The sequence below is a fragment of the Astatotilapia calliptera genome, chromosome 3, assembly GCF_964374335.1.
Source record: "Astatotilapia calliptera chromosome 3, fAstCal68.1, whole genome shotgun sequence".
Lineage (NCBI taxonomy): Eukaryota > Metazoa > Chordata > Actinopteri > Cichliformes > Cichlidae > Astatotilapia > Astatotilapia calliptera.
The window spans coordinates 30,749,416-30,769,638 of NC_137424.1; the positions used below are offsets into that span (position 1 = coordinate 30,749,416).

At 39.0% G+C, this 20,223-nt stretch overlaps 1 protein-coding gene and 4 long non-coding RNA genes across 5 annotated transcripts; 2 read left to right on the plus strand and 3 right to left on the minus strand.

Moving 5' to 3' along the window:
• Positions 1-1,263: 1,263 nt before the first annotated feature.
• On the minus strand, positions 1,264-2,487 carry LOC145426232 (uncharacterized). The gene is made up of 4 exons (XR_013906959.1): positions 2,233-2,487; positions 1,952-2,008; positions 1,549-1,653; positions 1,264-1,447 (listed from the first exon to the last, which is right to left on the minus strand). It is a non-coding gene; the product is annotated as an uncharacterized LOC145426232 (long non-coding RNA).
• Positions 2,248-3,567, plus strand: LOC145426234 (uncharacterized). The gene is made up of 2 exons (XR_013906961.1): positions 2,248-2,380; positions 3,283-3,567. It is a non-coding gene; the product is annotated as an uncharacterized LOC145426234 (long non-coding RNA).
• A 527-nt stretch (positions 3,568-4,094) lies between these two features.
• On the minus strand, positions 4,095-5,157 carry LOC145426233 (uncharacterized). Its single transcript, XR_013906960.1, has 4 exons — positions 4,963-5,157; positions 4,724-4,771; positions 4,390-4,494; positions 4,095-4,284 (listed from the first exon to the last, which is right to left on the minus strand). It is a non-coding gene; the product is annotated as an uncharacterized LOC145426233 (long non-coding RNA).
• Positions 5,158-7,832: 2,675 nt separating this feature from the next.
• Positions 7,833-11,500, plus strand: LOC145426235 (uncharacterized). Its single transcript, XR_013906962.1, has 3 exons — positions 7,833-8,094; positions 8,420-8,761; positions 9,893-11,500. It is a non-coding gene; the product is annotated as an uncharacterized LOC145426235 (long non-coding RNA).
• A 956-nt stretch (positions 11,501-12,456) lies between these two features.
• On the minus strand, positions 12,457-18,785 carry cldn7a (claudin 7a). The gene is made up of 4 exons (XM_026151917.2): positions 18,350-18,785; positions 15,669-15,833; positions 14,108-14,192; positions 12,457-13,563 (listed from the first exon to the last, which is right to left on the minus strand). The coding sequence occupies exons 1-4, from the start codon at positions 18,570-18,572 to the stop codon at positions 13,395-13,397; spliced, it is 642 nt and encodes a 213-aa protein (XP_026007702.1). The 5' UTR covers positions 18,573-18,785; the 3' UTR covers positions 12,457-13,394.
• Between the last annotated feature and the right edge of the window lie 1,438 nt (positions 18,786-20,223).

The following is a 20,223-nucleotide window of genomic DNA, read 5'->3' on the forward strand; positions in this document are numbered from 1 at the left end:
TTGGAGCTGCATTTTAGACAGTGCTGTTGGTGCTATTCAAAATTGACAGAATTATAAACATTGAAATTTACTGTCAGTCTTTAATCTAACATGCAAGAGCATCTAGACACTCTTGATGCATGCTCAATCATCTAAGTAAGTAAATCCCAAAAGGTTGATTCTGTTCATCTGGACGTAGCGTTTTCAGTGGGAGAAACGTTTCTTAAATGATCCAATTGACTTCTTCAGTCTCAGCTGACTGCAGGTTTCCCCAACCTCATAAACAATTCATTGGATGCTACATCCAGATGAACAGAATCAACCTTTTGGGGCCATCTGGAAAGAAACTGATTGATAATTTGCAACATGATTATGATCTAATCCAGTCAAAGCCTACCTGGACAGAAAGAAACACACAATGGAAGACTATCAGTCATGAATTGGCCTCTCCAGAGCTTGGACCTCAACATTACTGAAACAATGTGGGATCATCTTGACAGAGAATGGAACAAAAGGCAGCAAACATCCAAAGAAGAGCTTTGGATGTCATTCAAGAAGCCTGAGAACTATTCCTGAAGACTACTTAAAGAAATTACAAGAAAGCTGCCCAACAAAGTTCAGTCTGTGTTGAAGGATAAAACCAGCCATACCAAATTCTGACTTTCAAGCTCATTAGAATTGTCATCTGGTTTTGACTCATTTAGTTTGACTTGTATATTGTATACAAGTATATATTGTGTTCCCACCTATGTTTGAACATATTTCAACTCACTATGACTATTTCCTTTTTTCCTTGAAAAATGTAAAGAAATGAGAGGAGCCTCAAACCTTTTGCATAGTCGTCTCTTTAAAAATATACGACCTGACTATTAACAGTATGAACTGACAAGAAGAAACAAGATGAGAACTGAAAAGGGGGACAGGCTGGAATAATTCTATATCCTGTTATAAAAAAGTATAAAGCTCCTTGAGACAACTTTGTGGCGCTATAGAAATAAAATAACTGAACTGAATAATTAGAAAAATGAAAAAGAATGCAGTGTGGAGACAAAAAGGCATAATTCTATGTAACAGTGGCGATTGTTTCATTGAGACATAACCACAGTTTCATAACCATCACATGGCTTCAAAGCTATACGTGCTTTAATGACATCAGGGAAAATCCTTCCCTTTTCCTTTAACTTTAATGGAATGGAAGAACTGAAACTGATCTCATTTTTTGTAAATATATGATGGAACCAAAAAAATAATATAATAATACATACAACAATATGAACACAAAACTCTGATGAAGATCTGTTTTTTTATTTACAGCAGTAGAAAATTCACAAACATATAAAAAGATTAATATCATACAAAATGTAATTTTATATCAAGTTTGTTTATAATTCCACTGATTTATGTCAGAGGGGTGTAGCAGCTCCCCCAAACACACTTCTGTGGCAGAATCGCAGAAGGTCTGGACGCTCTACAAAAGACAAAAATTAAACAACACCAACTTAAATATCTTTACTGAACATTATTACAGGAAACATGAACCTCAAACAAACATGACTGCATTTCACTTACTGCCTTGTTTTCCTGAGCTGCAGAGGCATTTGTTCAGAGCCTGTTTCTCTTTGCTGTCTATGGGTAGGAGTGGTTGGGGACACCTAAGTTTGCCCCTGAAAGACTCTGCAAGAGAGAATAGAGGTGGTCACTGAAACCATTTCACTCCAGTCATTGCCAGTTAACCAACTTTATGTGGCATCATGGTAACGTTTACAACGGCACAGATTTGCAGTCGATCTTTTCAAGATAGGACACACTTCAATGTAGCATCATAGCAGCCCTGAGGACTGCAATGTTGGTGTTTGTGTGTTTTGTTGCAGTTACAACTGCAACAATGACATTACCAAACAAAACTGTAATGGGTTTTGTAAAAGCGCTATACAAATACAGGCCATACAGGCCAAAACTGCTGGTAACTTACTTGTGCATCTGCATCTGAGAATATCCTGTTTGGTCACACCAGACTGAGCAGCAGACTCTGCCCTCAGTGAAAAAGAAAAGCAAACAAGTGAGAAATCATTTATACGAACGTAAAACATTATCCATCAACCCCGTGTAACATTTCCTCTCAAACTCACGGGCAGTGGTGCACAATAGTTTACATTTAAAATGAGTCAGTTAGTTATCGTCCCGTTGGTGAGTAAAACAGCAACATAACCATCCATGCATATAAAGTTCAAAACTAATGATCCTCGTATGTACCTGTGCTATCACACAGGCTGCTGACCAGAATGATGAGCAGCAGCGTCATCCCTGTGATCCTGGACATGGTGGCGAAGGTTCGTCTGTTCCGTCTGACGTGTTCAGATTCTTCTGCAGAAGACGAGGATCTGAGTTTTATACCCCCGCAGTGAGTCCACGCTGACACGGTGTGAGGAGCTTGAACTTACAGATCAGTCCTGACATGTTTAAGGGGGATGTTTTCTTGTTTGTTTGTTCAGATGCTATCTCAGCTCTGCATGGATTCATCTGTAAAATCTTAGAACTTATCCAAATCGTTGGAAAACTGAGTGCTGGCAACAATTTTTGCACGGTGGCATCACTGAGGTGTAAATTTAAAACCAGGCTTCATCAGAGAGAGACTCAATGGATCCTGAACAGATGTGTGTAGGAGAGTTTAGTGTAAGACCCACTAGACCCAAAGAATCATTTGGTAGTACATTCTAAATGATAATGAGCCAGACATGTTGTTGCACTGGACTGTTTATTGGTTAATTTATTTGTTAGATGTGATTGGACGCTCCATATATGGAGTTTTAATGTTTTAATGCTCTGGATATGACCCCTTCTTTTTTGTTTAGCTGGAAAAAACTACATGAAATTGTTGCCAAGATGGCTACCGCCAAGTGGACTTGCTTCTACAAGCCTTTGATGAACATTAGAGACAAAATGGTGCTTTGCCTGCAGAGTTCTGCTACAAATCTGAAATCAGATAGATCGTATTGTTTGGAAAAACAAGCCTCTGTGTTCCCATGACTGCTATCACTGCTGACCTGCAGGATTTGGAGTTCACAGATAAAACTCTAAAAGGACTTATAACCCACAGGTTTTACTTCACTATTCAGTGACAGAGAGTGTGCCTGTGTTGGCACAATGGGCTAATGTCATTTGTTTTCATTAGTGCTTTCAACTCAAGGAAATAATGACTATTAAAGTTTGAAAGTTACACAAAATGATTTGCAAAGGCAGGTCCTATTGTCCACATATGCAGCGCTGGTGTGCTGATATCTGAATTTCTCTTTGTCTTGGCAGATAAAGTTGTGAATCGATGCCTCCATCAAACAAAGGTTTTGTCTACTTCTTCAGGGGCCACAGCTAACAGAAATCAGCTCGAGTAGCATTAAAAATACTGCAGCCTGAAAATATATTATGTCTGCTCAGAAATGTAGGACCTGATTATTAACAGTAACTGACAATAAGACAAGAACAGGACGTGTGAGGCTAACATGTGAAAAGTGATTCTGTGTCTTGATTTTGTTGTTTTATTGTTGTTTTCAGTTGAAGGCATAAAAAAATAAACCTTTAAAAAAAAAAGAAGATGAACATTATCATCAGTTTATATATCAGTGGACATTCCTGCCTGTGTGGTGAGGGTTTTGTAACAGCATTGAAGAAATGAGTCATTTATTTCACAAGCATTCCTGCCATTAAAGCAACACACACTTAGATGATATTTAGGGAAAAATGTCCATTTAATGTCTTGTTTAACTCTGGGTGACATAGAAACCACTCTCACTTTTGTGCTGAACTTCTTTTACTATAGTTCAACATGAAGATTGGAGGCCAGGCAGCTGGGAAACAAGTAATCCTCCATAGAAATGATTCACTATTAATCAGTGTATTTATGTCATTGTCTCTGTGAAATCTATGAACACATTTCAGAGTGAGACCAGATCATATATAACAATAATTGCTTCTCTTTCATGTTTTTAAAATTTCAAAATACTAAAAAAAGGACAAAAAATGAATAATAGGATATTAAAAATGTTCATTTTATTTGTTTTCAAGGTTGAGGGCTTTTTCAGTTAAATATGTGGAAACACAGAAGGAGACGAGACTCTATGTAATAAAAAAAATAACTGTCTTTATTTACAATTTCAGAAAAAATCACAACCATCTACATAACAAGATTAATGTCATACGTAATAGGATATTAAGTTTGGTTAGTCAGTGTCTGGACTTCTTTATCTCAGAGCAGATCAGCAAGGTTGTATTTCTTGATCACACGGCAGAACTGCAGAAGATCTGAACGCTCTACAAGACAAAAAAAGAAAAAAAATGATGACAACTTCGTATATTTACTGAATATTATCACAGGAAAGAGAAACATCTCTCTTGACGGGATTGTGTTTCACTTACTCTCTTCTTGTATTTTTTTGCAGGCGCATTTAAACACATCTCGCTGCTTGTTGTAGTTTGTGGGCACGAGCGGTTTGGGACACTTAAACCTGCCTGTGGAAATCTCTGCAAGAGAAGACAGCTGGTCACTGTAACTGTCTCCACATAAAAAAGGAATGTTTTTAATAGCAGAGAACTTAGGAGAAAATTCCCTAAATGTTCAATTGGAAACACCATCACATACGCCCATAGCAACACAAAGAACTAAGATATTTGTTTTGTGTCTTTAAATTTGTTTTTGTTTGTTTTGCATTTTTTTACGCAAAGAAGATGAAAGTGGTCACTGGTCACTCACCTGTGCATCTGCACTTGCGAATATACAGGGATACTCCATGGGAAGGAGCTGCAGTGGAAGAAGATAACAAATAAGACATCAGTCATGTGGAGCAGCGATACCTTACCCATCAGCTCTGTATAACACCAGTGTCACAGTCTACAGTTTAACAGAGTCACCTGTTTACAGCCATGTTGCAGAGTAAAACTGTGACATCTACATCTCTGCAGAACAAGTGAAAAAGAATAATCGTTGCGCACCTGCGCTGCTGCACAAGCTGTTGACGAGAATGACGAGCAAGATCGTTACCGCGGTGATCCTGGACATGATGCCAAAGGTGTTTCTTCTTACTCCGAAGTGTTTAAAGTGTTCGTTGGGACGACGAGGAACTCTGAGTCTGGTGATTGCTTATGCCGACAGTTATATAGCTGCCCAGACGGTGTGCATCCACGTGGGGTCTACAGTTTGTGTTTCAGATCAGTCTCGGCATGTCTAAGAATTTTTTACTTGGATAATCTCTCAACTGTGCATGGGCTCACCTGTAAAATGTGATAAACATGGAGATAACACCCTCTCAAAAACTGTGAGCTGAATGCAAGTGACCCGGAGTATTGTTTTCTTTTCTGCACTGGGGTTAATCCTCACCAAACATGAGCTTTAATGCATTTAAAACCACAGAATTGTTAGTTTACACCACAGGAGGCTATTTGGTCAGATTAAAGATTAGTATGGGTGTTTAACAACCACTGCACTATTACTGACATTTCTAAGCAGTACATAAACATAAACTGTTTTTTACCGCTTTCATGTAACAGTCTTGACTTCTGGCTTTACACAAATATGGCTGATACATTAATGACATGAAATGTTAGCAGAAATTGCAACAAATAAACAAACAAACCCCTGTTAACTGGTTTGCAATAACAAACAGAAAAAACAAACTAACCCTACTATTCATGGGAATGTAAACTCCAACTCCAAACAAGTTGGGTTATTGCATATAAGTAAATAAAAACAGAATGCAATGATTTATAAGCACATATCTTATTAACAACAGAATACAGAAAGCAGAGATTAAGATTCTCGAATCTGCCATAAAACAAAAACTGTCGTTTAGAAAGAATTTGACTTAATGTATTTGAATGAAAAAACATACATTATTTAAATACAGTATATATCATCTATATAATATATAAAGATTCTGAAAATCTGGAGAAACCTCTGTGCGCAAGGAAGAAGGCCAAAGAAGACATTCAACATTAGATGTCTGTGATACTCTGGCCGTCGAGCAGCACAGCATTGAAAATAGGCATGATTCGCTCGTGGAAATCACTGCATGGACCCAAGAACACTTCTAGAAATCACTATCTATGAATGCAGTTCACCGTGTCATTCATAAATGCAGGCTATGCCGTTTTAGGCAGGCACATCTAAAAAGGCATCATCAATGCTGAAAAGTATTTGCATATTTTAGAGCAACATATCTTCACAGCCAGATGCCGAACTGCATACTGCATCTACTCCAACAACATGGCTTCATAGTGAAAGATTCCAGGTGCTGAACTGATCTGCCTGCTACGGAAGAGGATTAGGGCCACTGGAAAAAAAAAAAAAAAAAGAATTCTGACTTTAATCTCAGAATTCTGAGATTAAAGTCAAATTCTTTTTTTTTTTTCCAGTGGCCCTAATCCTCTTCCGTATCTTCCGTACCCTGCAGTGCAGACGACTGTTAAGAGGAATGGGGCAACGTTCCTCTGCCAAAAGTCCTGCAGCTGGCCTCCTCAGTTCCTAGATTGTTATGGACTGCCTAAGTAGGAGAAGGGATGCTACACAATGATAAACATGAACCAGCACAAACTTTTTTGAGATGTGTTTCTGTCATGAAATTTAAAATGAATTCAGTTTTCCATAAAATGGTAAATTTTCTCCGTTCAAACATGTGAATAAAATATGGGTTTTTGGGATTTACAAATTACACATTATGTTTTTATTGACAGCTTACACTGCATCCAAACGTCTTTGGAATTGGGGTTGTAGAAGAACCTTTGTGTTTGCTGTCCATCAGTAAAATTTGACCAAATCAGAACCAGTATTTCAATACATTTTACAAAGTAAGGTGATTCACAGTTATGCAAACGTCTCAAGCAAAACAAAACAAAACTTTATCCATCGACTCAATCTAAAACTAAACATTTATATTTTTGTTTTAGTCAGTTTTGCAAGTGCTTAATGTCTTTTTTTTTTTTGTTGTTTTTATATTTTTTTTTAAGTTGAGTGTTTATTTTTCAGTTAATTAATATATGTTTCCAAACCTATTTTTAGTCTTTGGGACAGGATTCTTTCATCTATAATAACCTAACTGCTCAACACTGATTATTAAAACAAAGTATTTGTGCTGCATCTACACCAAAGTGTGTACTTGGTAATATTTCCCCTGGTTGAAAACCAATGATTTTTAGTTGATGGCTGATATGAGCTTAATTAAAGAAAATGGAAATGGTATCATACTGAAGCCTAGTCTGCCTTTTCTTCACTGAACTTATGAAGTTCCCACTGAGTCAAAGATGTATTGTCAAAATTAGCATAACATTTTTGGTGTGTTTGGACTCTCTTGAATTTCCATTGTACTATAAACAAAAGACCACTTGAGTTTGATCCAAATGCAGGGCAGTGAATTTGTAATCACTGACAGTGTTGTTTAAGAAGTTAAAGATTTGTTTTTGTCTGTTTCATTTAGTCAATAAGTGGCAGAGGTAAGTGGCTGGGGTTGAGTCAGGTTGCTTAGATAAGTGAAGGTGAACTCAGACATTGCCAGGGGCACTGACTCAAGGCCACAGCATACTGCAGTAACCTGAAAAAAGAACAAAGTGTCAAAGCGGACAAAAAGTTGTGTACTTTTGTGGTAAATAACAACTTCCTGTAAACACTTTCATGTTCCCCATATAAAATGAAATGAAAGTCTCTGGAAGAGGGGGTTGACGTGAAGTACCCGACATGAAGCATTCTATGTGGTGTGTATGGGGTGGGTGGAGGGGGGGGAGGGGTGTTATTGAACACCGTCCGTCATTGGTTGGCTCTAGAGTCACTCTCTCATTACAAGAGGTGCGTAATTACGCTTTGAGCCCTCGGAACTTTGGCACACCTCCACTGTATAATCTGAAGTTCAGCGCTGTCAACCGCACGGTGACGTCCGCAAGACGCTATGAGTCAAGACACAATACGAGGAAATCCCCAAGGCCGAGAAAACGCTGAGAGGCCCCTTTAAATCGACGCTTCCTCAACGCCGTGCCAACAGAGGGAGAGAGAGAAACAGCGCTGATAAACAACAACACGGTTCTCAGAAGCGGCTTTTACCGAATTCAGCTCTTTACTGCGGCCTCAAAGAAACGAAGGTGAGGCCGTATTTTTATATTTAGTCATATTTTAAGCGTATTGTAGAGAAACCGCTGAGTTACTGTTGTTTAGAGACGGGTGGAAAAGCTTTTCTTATTCTGACTATAGCGAGTAGAATGACCGAAGACACGCTTTGTGTCGCTGTGCTGTTGTAGTGGGCAGGAAGGGAGCTGCTACACCTGATAGTAGTAATACAACTGAAAACACGTACGAGTACACGGCTTATTGTAGTGTAAACAGCCGAGAAGTGTTGGGAGACAACTGGCAGAGCTTTTCGCTCTCTCACTCGCGTTTTTTGACAAACGTGTTCACTTTGGTTGACAGGTTTGGCGGACTTCCCTTCTGTAATTTCCAGTATTTAGTCGTCTGTTGCCCATACATTCATCGGTTAATACCATTGCGGAAGTGCGAAGCTTTCCATCACGACACAAAGCTTGGGCTGTGCGGACATCTAGCGGTCAGACACTAAAGGACGCCTCCCAGAGATGTACGGTGCTTCAGGTATCCCCGAGCTCATCCCGCCCAGCGGGCCGCCCAGGCAGCCCGGCCCGGCGGGGCAGTTCAACCCGGGACACCCCCAGGTCAACGGTCACGGTGGCGGGCCCAACCCTCAAAGACTCGGACAGAGGGCACCCAAACTAGGCCAGATCGGTCGGTCCAAGAAAGGTGAGGCTCCATATAGAAGTATGAAGTGATGACCCCACCTACACAGTTTACAATTACACAATGACAGTATAGCAGGCAGCATATGCATTTGTTCTATGCACATATGTAATAAAACATAACAGTAGCAGTAGATATGTCAGAGCTCCTTATTGGCTGTTGAACTGTATTGGATTAGTCATAAATATTTATAAGGTGGATAAAATGTTGCTATTATATTTGTATGTGTGTTTCAGTCAGCAGTGATGTATACAAATAAAGATGTCTCATAGATAATGCAGAACAAGTCAATGGGCAGACATAAGCAAGGTTACAATTAAAGAATTAAGTAAAAACAAATCAAACTCCACTGAAACAAAATCAAGCAACTATAGAAAAAAAAAAACCACAAGTAGGCGTGCAGCGATACACTGATTGTGCCTTTCACCGTGATATCTGTAAATGGAAAATTAGGTGTTACAGATAAGTAACTAGTTAGATAAAGAAAGTGACATCACCCTTACGTCTTTAATACAGCGTGACTGTAGCTTAGCCTGGCTAAGATAAAAAGCAGAAAACGTAGCTTAGTGGAAATGGCTAGCATGTAACCCTGTGTCAAACAGCTTTTAGGAACATTTGTTTTTAGAGGCAAGCTAGCTGTTTACCCCAATTTCCAGTGGTAATGCTATGCTAAGCTGACTGGCTACCCACAGTGGCTTTATTTTTAACATATAGATACAAGGGTGGTCAATCTTTTTGTCAAATTATTAAAAAAAAAGCAATGTTTGATTTGAACTTACCCTTCTTGCCCCTTTAAATTTCATTTTGCCTAAGTAGCTAATCTCCTGTTTTGTTCTTCTCACCGCAACCGGTCACAGCAGATGGCCCTGCCCCTCTCTGAGCCTGCTTCTGCCGGAGGTTTCTTCCTGTTAAAAGGGAGTTTTTCCTTCCCACTCTCGCCAAAGTGCTTGTTCATAGGGGGTCATATTTTTGTTGTTTTTTTCTCTGTATGTATTATTCTAGGATCTGCCTTACAGTATAAAGCGCCTTGAGGCGACTGTTGTTGTGAGTTGGCACTATAAAAATAAAACTGAACTGAATTGTAGCTAATATGTGATTATTATAATAACTGCTTGTTTGCTTTTTCCTCCTCAGTGGACCTGGATGATGAAGACTTGGATGATATCATGAACAACAACGGGCAGTGCCCTGTATCCCTGTCACCCATCTCCTAAGCTTCACCAAGAAGTGCCAACAAAGAAAACCCCTGGGTCGCCAAACCCACCCCCACACCCTCTGACAGCGATCTTGTCCTTGCTCCTGTCAAGTGTCCTACTGAAGCTTCTTCAAGGCTAAAAAACGGCTCATTTATCGCCTGTTGAAGCCCTGACTGTGTATATAGCGCTTATTTAACTTAACTTTGGTCAGACTGTGAATGAATTCGTATTGCATTGCTCTCTACACTATACCTCGGTAGGTAGTGGACTATCAGGATTTAAGAAAGATTTGAAGGAAGTGTCTATATTTTTTTTCAGAGCTTCTTCTCAAGGGCTACATTTTTAAAGTTGCACTGAGCAAACGGTTAGATGACAAGCATCCTCTCGCCTGCCTGTTTACTGGTGAGGGTTACTGATTACCCGTGGGCTGCTTGTGTTGGAACACAAGCCTGTTAATGTGTATCGGACAGGTGAATTGTTAAGCTTTGGTTGTGCAATGACTATCATTCTCTACTCTCTCACTGATTCAAGTGGTGTACTATTATCCAGTGGATGAAAGCTCGCTAGTTGCTTTAAAAAACAAAAAACAAAGGAGAAAAACTAATGCTAATAATTTATTATTTAAAAAATGAGACACTTTGTTGTGATGTTACGGCATCTGTTTGGTTTTGTTTTTTTACTTGTTTCTGAGCAGGTAACGCTTCAGTCTGTGGGATTTTTATTATGTTTCCAAATGGTGCACTTTGTGGGAATGCCTGTTATGTGCAGTGACATGTTGCAGAATTCTATGCATGAAGCATCAAAACCTGTGACTGGCATCCTGTTATTTAAGGGCTACGTAGTAGACTTTGATAAACCAAACCACCGTTTTGCTCTTCAAATCTGGTAGAGTCAGCGTTTCCCTGAGCTCATTGGTGGTTTTGAGCTGCTGACTCGGCAGTAAACAACAACGGCTTCATAGAGCTTTGTGTGTGTTTCCTAATGCAGGCTTTCCCAGTTTGGCTACATGACTGTGAGGACAATAAAAACAAAATGTGTACAGTAAATGACTTTGATGAAATTGCCAAATGATTCCTGATGCTACATCAGATTGATGCTTAAAGAAATTGACTCTGATTGGCATGCCGACGTGTAAAGGTCAAACTTAATTGTATTTATGTTTATTTATAAAAAAGCTCTAATCTGCTTTGTGAACTACACCCACGTGGTGTGGTAATGTCTTTCAGGTTTAGGTGAACTATTGTGTCAGACTTTATAATTACAGTGTGAGGTCACAGAAACGAGCACCCTCGCTGCAGAGACAATCTTTGGATTTTTTTTAAGCTGGCAGTGGCTCTCTCGGGTTCAGATGGTGTTGTCTATAAAAGGCGGCTCATGTTGATGTCATGTTCCTGTTTTTTGCTGGCTCGTTACTTAATTTGTTGGTGTCATGGGAGCACTGCACCTCACAGCTTGCTCTCTGACTCAAAGATAGTTGTTTTGATCTTTGCATGGAAATAACTTTTCATAAAGCATCCTGGGAAATAAAACATGAATCTTTGTGGAATCTCTGTGTTTCTGTGGTTCAGCTGACTCTGAACTCCTTTTATCACGCAGATAAACTTGCAGCCACTTTATTAGGTACACCTGCTCAACAGCATGTAGACGTGATCAAGATGACCTGCTGAAGTTCAAACAGAGCATCAAAACGGAGAAGAAAGGTGATTTAAGTGGCTTTGAATGTGGGTTGGTTGTTGGTGCCAGACAGGCTGGTCTGAATATTTCAGAAACTGCTGATCTGCTGGCATTTTAACACAACCATCTCTATGGTTTACAGAGAATTGCCAAAGAAGAGTGAGCAACAGTTCTTTGGGTGACAATACCTTGTAGATGTCAGAGTTCATAGGAGAATAGCCAGACTACTTCAAGCTCAAAGGATGCATACAGTAACTCGCATAACATCACTCTAAATGTTTTCATCAATTAGGTGTCTGTAGGAGTAAATTAAGACTCTAAACAACATACTTAAAGCATTAAGAACTCTGATAAAGTTACTAACATTTAGTATCGACTAGTTCATTACTAATAAACTGCTCCCTGAAGGTTATTTAAAGGTTCCACTTAAATGTGTTTTATAAAATGTTCCTTTAAGGTTCTTTAAAAGTTGAAAATGACCACATTCAGAGAAGCTTTGGAAAATGTCACCTCAGGGTTCCCTAAAGGTTCTGAGAATCCTAGCAGATTTTTTTTTTTTTTTTTTTAAAAGCTGCAAACACACTTCAAAGAACCATTATCCAGTCTTCCATGAAGGTTCTCTAAAGGTTTTACACAACATAAGCTTTGATGAATGTTATGAATGTCTTCAAAAACATTCATGAAATGTCCCCTAAAGGTTACTTTTACTAGTTCAAATGAAACAGAAAGTGCAAAATCTATGAAAAGACTGTCAGTAGAAATGTTACTGTGCTACTGCACTGGAGAAAACAACCATATAACCAGTTTGATGGACCATGACACAGTTAACAATGTTGCATTATCTTTATTATTTAAGTACTGATGGACATGTTAAAAATATTCTTTCATATATTTTCCATGGTGCTGTTATCTGCTAAAAGTATATAAACCTATGGCATTTACAAACATAGAACCAACTGTTCAGAACATTTAAAAAACACTAAATTGTGAAAGCTACAAGAAGCTACAGTGAACTAACAATCGTGCAAATCTACACGAGTAAAGACCTACAGTTGACAAAATAAATAGTTGCAGTTTAACCTCAGTGGCTGATAGAAAGGCCAATAGAGCGATAATGGCGTGATGACTACAACATCAGATATTTTATATCTGAACAGGCTTTGTAACATGCTGGTATGAAAAGCTGTGGGGAGTCCTGTAGCAAGTGGCCTGTGTCATCGCAGTGTGTGAAATCACACCCTGCTCATTGTGACATCTATTTTGGTACTAACAGTTGATATAAAATGCTGTATTGTCACCGTGTTCCTGTGTTGGACAGCGTGTTGACTTGCAGACTACTCACCAAACTGTAATTGATTACTTTCAATTACATGGCAAATGCTAATAAATGCTGGTTCTAACATGAGGGCGCAAGTATTGGCTATAACCCACCATTTAGGCTGCAATTCAAGAGCTAGCCCAAGAGGGTTTGTCTATTAAGTCAGGACATCCAATTATAATGTATTTGTGAAGACTACTTGTAAACAATGGAGGAATGTATGGATTGGGTGAGAGACATCCGTCATTAAACAATTGAGGGTGCTGCTTAATAATCAAAGGGTCATCAAAGGCCTGAACACAAAGTAAAGAAAGTCTTTTTTCAGTACTTCCTGCCTCCATGTGATTCACAATCATCCATACATCTTCGGTTTTCCGCCTCGCTGATGCTGAAGAGGATCATTCTCCTCAGCTTCTTTTAAAGTTCCTGGCTACATGGTTGGGGAATCTCAGACATATTCCTTAGTGCTGCTTGGAGGGCCTGAGCGGGTACTGCCGATGGCTGGGTACTTGGACACTTGCTTCTTCCTTGGACAAGAAGCAGCCAACATGGCCCCACCTAAGACATCTAGGAGAGAACCGCCCCACGCGATGAAGATGGCCGCACCAAACTCAAACCTGGAAAGACAAGGCAACCCCAATCCTCAGCTTCAATATTACGAACAAAGGCAAAACTGATGTGTTAATAAAGTAACCTGCACTGGTGTCATTTATGCAGTTGTTATGTTTCAAAAGCAAGTAGTGCATCAATGCAAAGAGAGTAAGAGAAAGAACATATAGTATGAAAATAGCATTAAATCACAAGATTGGCGTTTTTAAGGGTTTTTTTTAAGGGATAATAGACATGGACTGTCCCCAGAGCTCTATAAGCCGGAGTGAGAGATAAAAAAAAAAAAAAACCTTTTCTACTATGAGCCTCATTCACCCAGTAGCATAAACACAGATTTAGTTTGAGCTGATCAGATGACATCCAGATTTTTATGTCACATAACTAGCTTATCACTGCTGTAAAAGAATAAAATGCACTGTTCTCTCACACCAGTTTTAGCTACAGTACTAAAGGAAAAACAATTTTTATGCATAATAATACATAAATAATACATAAATCATAATAACAGTAAAACAGAAAAAAAGAAGAAATGGGTGCTTTTAGATTGCTTACTTGGTGTTGACTGGAGTGTAGGGATTATAGAAAGCCCTGATGACATTGTGAGCAAACCAGGAGCACGCTACGATAGCACACAGCCCTGCAAGATCAAAAGTCAATCAACACATCGTCAAAGCCAGAAAAAGCCCAGCCAGGCTTTTATTCCCTTTATACAGTCACCAGGCGGCTAGCTATTGACTCCAGAACAATTAGCTTTTAGTGTTTCTGTTCTCTTCAGAGCCAGTTAGAGCTCTGATCTTAGATTCAGTGCCAGGATTCATTCATTCTAATGACCTCTGGAGGGCCAGAGAAGATCAGTGGGTAGAAAGCTTTTTGGAGTGGGGATCAAACCTCCTCCCACCTACTGTATGATGTGCAGGACATCTAGGCAATTGTGCTTTGATGGAATTACATAAATGGATTCCATTATTTATTGGATCACAGGAAGCTATTACACTGAATGTGTATGTTTTATACAATATAGTGATGAAATACTTACAAACACAAATCAGTGACAATCATCCCTTTTAAATATATTTGGAAAGGAAGACAACAATATTAGCATGTTCTTCCAGCAAGCTCGTGTTGAGTGTTGCTTTGAGTTATTGTAACATATCTACTATTTGTAATGCTTCACGTCAACCAGGACATGGATGGAAAGGTAAATGTTAAAATGTAGTTTTTCCCTGAACATTAACTATAATAGTGTCATTCATTTCTTGGTGCAAAAACAAACGTTTGGGTTTAAACGGGCTATTTTACAATTAGCCGTCTCATATGGTAGCTAGCAAAGCTGCAGTACGTTATCTGGAAAGCTAATTCAAAGCTAATTCACCACACATTCACCAAATATCCAACAACTGTCTTCACGAATATTAGCATGCTCTTCACGAATATTAGCATGCTAACTGGCTAAACCAAGATAGTTAATATGGTAAAGACTCTACCCAACATCAGCATTTAAAACGTTTACAACGTTAAAAATATTTAAACGTTGTAAAAAGTACACTTTTTCCTGATCAGACGTGTTTCACAAGGTTCTGTAAATAGCTTTAATAACTGACACATGTGCTAAAGCTCAGAAAACACAACAGCAAGCTTTTAAGATAAAGGTTTCTGAATAAAATTAGCAAGTCGTCTGCATTATTGGTAATGCCAAAGTACTCTGAAGATTTATTTTTCTCATCAGGTAATGCTGTAGCATGACAGATTACTTTTTATTGGAGGTAATCTTATAATGTAACAAGATATTTTTCAAAGCTAAATTACCCTGCACAACATCATTGTATTACCATACATGACCCTATGTGAAAACCTTTGGATGATATAACATTTTGACAGTTTAAATCTTACACCAATCAGTCATATATATCTATATACCTATATTATTATATTATTGCTAATATATATTTTGTAATATATCTATATCATGGCTAAAGCACTTCTGGATGGATGCAAACTGCATTTTGTTGCCTTGTACTTGTGACATGTGCAATGACAATAAAGTTGAATTCTATTCTGTTCTATTCTATTCACTGGTCTTTGCCAAATTAGGTTCTTTGGTAAGCTCCCTCACCTCCCACTAACAGGATGATGCCTCCTGTCATGGCAATGCGGGCCTTGCGTAGTCTGTCACTTCCTCCACAAGTGGTGCACTTCATTCCCATGCAGGCTACACCCAGACCTGCAATGGAAACAATGATGCCAACTATCATCAGGGCACGAGTGGCCTGGAGCGAACCTGGAGCAGAGGAAGAGAAAGAAAGGCAACAGAAAACGATGAAGCAGAGGAAATGTAACAGAACAGTGTGGAGCCTGAGAATAAATGACCTTTTGTGTTGTGGAATGTGGGTGTGCATTTTAAGAAAATAATTTGTTTTGTTTCATACAGTAATGTCTAAAAAATACTAAACTAAAATGAGACCATTTATAATAATCCTGTTGTTAAAGTGCAAATGAGGAGTCACAAAACAGAACATAATAAAGACTAACAAACAGCCTCCAACATATCAAGGAGGCTTTATGTGGCTGTCCAGGTTGTGAATTACATTTGCATTAGCCTGTGAAGACATTTTAATGTGAGCTTTTCCTGGAAGGGAAACCATGGGATACACATGAGCACACATAAACAGTATGAAGGAACACATCTTACACCCTCGAATGTCTTCCCTTTGAGGAGGCCCGTGGAAACATTGCTGTCATGATTCTCATCTGTCAGTGCCCCCCCCCCCCCCCCCCCCCACACACACACACACACACTATAAACCTATCACAGGGTGAGACCCCTTTTGCCTCTCCCCCCTGTCCACCTACGGTAGAACCAGTCTGTGCCAGTCTAGGCCATCCCTGCTCTGCCCAAACAAACAAAACCTTTTGCAGTGAGGGAGTGATGGGTGGAGAGAGGCAGGGGAGAGGAGGATGCAGAAACAGAATATAAATCAGTGGGAAATGCCAAGCAACAGGGTCATTATACAGTAAAATGAGAGCAGAGAAGGATACACTGTATCCTGGCTTGGAGTGTCTGCTGTTTCACATATGCTAATAATGTTTGGCCGTGTGATTACACTCTACAATGGGACGCTTGTAAGACACCGTAGCTTTTCTTGTTCTCAAAAAAAAAACCCAGCTAAATTATCTCATAATAAATAAAGTTGTATACCTTTTATACACCATGTACAATGATAGATTTTGTATAAGGCCATTATGCATTTGGTTAGCTCTGTTTTTATCTTATAGGTTGCGGTGGGTGGCTGTAGCTCAGGAGGGAGGTAGAGCAGGTGCTCTGCTGATTGGAAGGTTCATGGTTTGATCCCTGACTCTCCAAGCCTGCATGCCAGTGAAGGCCGCTAACCCCAAGTTGTTCTCTGTCACAGTGTTCACATAAGATGCACATGTGTTTTCTATGCACATAAGAGCACAGAAAACAGTGAATGAGTGAACACTGAGTGCTCCAGGAGAGTAGAAAAGTGCTATATAAGAATCAGAGAATTTATCCTCTGGTATTTTATTGTGTAGGGTGTTTATCCTGAAAGGTGTCTTAGAAATAACATTTTAATTACATAGTAAAAATGGTAAATGGCCTGTATTTGTATAATAAAGCTTTACGCTTTAGTAAACCAATTCAGGCCACTTTTCTCAGTGTTGGTATAATTAGACCTCAAAAACCGATTCAGAGACAGATACAGAGAACAGCCTGAGGCCATCATCATTTCAGCTAATACAGCATGACAGCATTACAACAAACCACTGAAGTGGGCCAACACACACCCATCACGCACAGCTTTAGTATCCACAGTGTGTTATCCTTCATTTAAGAATGTGTCCTGTACTAACTATAACAGCAGATGTGAAAACATTTACATTTTTCATCATCATCAGTAAAGAAGCAGCACTGTCTGTCAGTTTTTTGCTTGTTTTTTCTTTTTGTAGCCAGCTTACAAACAGAGGTCACGTCTCTTCCTGTGAGTTTGAAGATATCGAGTATTTAAATCATTTTTTTCTGTACTTGTTCTTGGGAAGCTACAGTTGAGGTATGAAAGAGATTATTTTGGCAGCAGCCACTCCTGCACTGTTTGCACCATATGTGATATTCTACAGCTGGGGTGTCGGACTCAGTTTCACAAAGAGACACGCTGGGAATTAAAAATGTAATTCATAACTGTAATAAATAAATAAAAAAATAAAAAATCCCCTCATTATATCAGTAATTAACATCCTTCTTGTATACAATTGGAGTCACATCCATTTATTTGACATTAAAGTCAACATGTGAATACAAAAACTTGATATGACAACTATATTCAAAAATAAAATAGAAATTGGATCATGTATTTTACATGTATCATAGCGCAAAGGTATACCTTTCAGTGTGAAAAACCTTTAAATTTATTGTTTTGTGACCTGAAGCAGCTGGAAAATTTGCTTAAAATTAGCATCTGGCTGGATTTGGCCCTCCAGCCATGAGTTTGACCACATGTGTTCTAAAGGATCTCTGTGGTGATGCAGGGCTCAGGTTCATTCCTGGAGCAAATGGCATGTGGTTAAAAAAGGTTTTCCTAGAACGTGCCAGTGTGTTGTTTCCTTTTAAAAGTTAAAGTCATTTTCCTCTTTTTTAAACTTTCCATATAAAATGATGACTAGACAAGACAATAAACAAGGACTACTTAATAATGATTTGTGATGAGCAGGTTGCACCTGCAGGAACTAAACCTGTTCAGTGGTTTTTTTAAACCAAGGGGGTAAAAATGCGCCACTTACTGTCGAGCTGAAGGATGGAGTCGTAGATTTTACACTGGAGCTGCCCGGTACTTTGGAAAGCGCACGACATCCAGAGTCCCTGGTACATGGCTACAGCTGTGATGATGTTGTCTCCGATGTACGCGGACATCTTCCATTGCGGCAGGATAGTCCCGATGATCAGACCGACAATACCTATTAATGATAGGAAAAATCCCAGCAGCTGGATCCCGGAGTTGGCCATGCTCTTAATGAACCTCTAACAGGATCCGGTGTTCGTTTCACTTTGCTCGAGTTACAGAACTTCTAAAGTGTCTGTTCTTATTAGTCAGGAAATGATGCAAAAGTCGCAGGTAGTGTCCGTGTCCGTGCAGAAGTGTGTGGCGGGGGTCTTTAGTTGGGGATGGGCATCTAAGTTGCTGGTGATGATGGAAGTGGGTGTGTAATTATCATGCCCGCTGATGCATGGAGTCGCAGTTTTCTGTGCTCTGCTGGGAAATGCCCCCACCGCTTCCAGCAAAGCCACAGGTCGTCTTTCAACCCGACAATTCGTCTCTGTGAATTCCTGCGCTGTTCAGCTGCCATCACTCAGGATGAGTAGTCTGAAGTCAACGTTAGTTTTGTTTTGTTTTTTTGTTTTTTTAAACCTAACTTCTCAAAAGTTTTTCTGTGGTAACGTATGAGACTGAAAGGGCATATTGAAGCGTCAAATAACATAAAAAACACTGTTGAACATTTTCTAAGAAAGTTATTAAAGATCAAAACAGGAACAAATATGTGACAGGCTGCTGAATGTGCTCTTTCTGCTTATGTATGTCAGTGTGTGCAGGTGTATGTTGGAGACACAATTTGATGATATGACTCAAACCTATAGTAAGTTTAACTGTAAGAGTTAAATGTACCGTTGTGTAGCAGTTGTACCTGCAGGTGTCTTGGCCTTGCTTTATTTAAAACAATGTTTTAAGTAAATTCTTTACAGAAGTATGCAGTGCATGCAAGAAGTACCAAAACATACCCAAAGAGGAACCTTGCTCTCACTCAACAAAACAATTAAAGCTTCATAGCGGCATCTACTATGTCTGAAAAAAGGAAGCCTTGAGAAATGTGTGACCTTAGTCTGAATGACGAGAGAAAATTATGTTTCTTTATTGATGAGGATTTCCCATCTCGCTGTATTTATCAGGTCTTTCCTTACTGCTGTCAGACCCCAAAACAAGGACTTCACTGCTGACCAAACACACAGATCCACACTTGTGCAATAACACTAAGTGCAATTCTCTTTTTTTTGACAACTTTGTATTTTATTCTATATATAGTATATATATAGTATCTTATTCTTGTTATCTTATCCTATTCTAGTGTTTTAGGTTATCTTATCTTATCTTATCTTATCTAAAAAGGGCAAGAACTGCAAATCCTAAACTTCAATTCACTGCAGTCTGTGTTGACATGTGGCTCACCCAAACGTTTAATCACAACTCATATCACCACAAAAGCGGAAAATTAAGTATTTTCCTTAAATTTACATGACTTCACTTTGATTTTTAATCTTGTTTACGCGATTCTCCATCCACAGCTTTGACTTCCAAATTAACTTATTTCCTACTTACAGTGAGATAGAAGCTTATCACAGCAGGTAGCTGTACATGATTGCCCCAGATGTCCTCACTGACACAGCCCCAAAGGGATTTGTGTTTCCTGCTGGAATCAAACCTTTTACTTGTTAAACTAATGTGTTCAACACCACGCTAATGAGGTCAGGATTGAAAAGAAGCTAAAAAAAAAAAAAAAAAAAAAAAGAGGAATAACCAGTAGGTTAAGAATATAAAAAGAAGAAAGTCCACATGGGGCAGTTTCATACAAAAAAGGAAAATTCATCGAAACAGAAGAATATC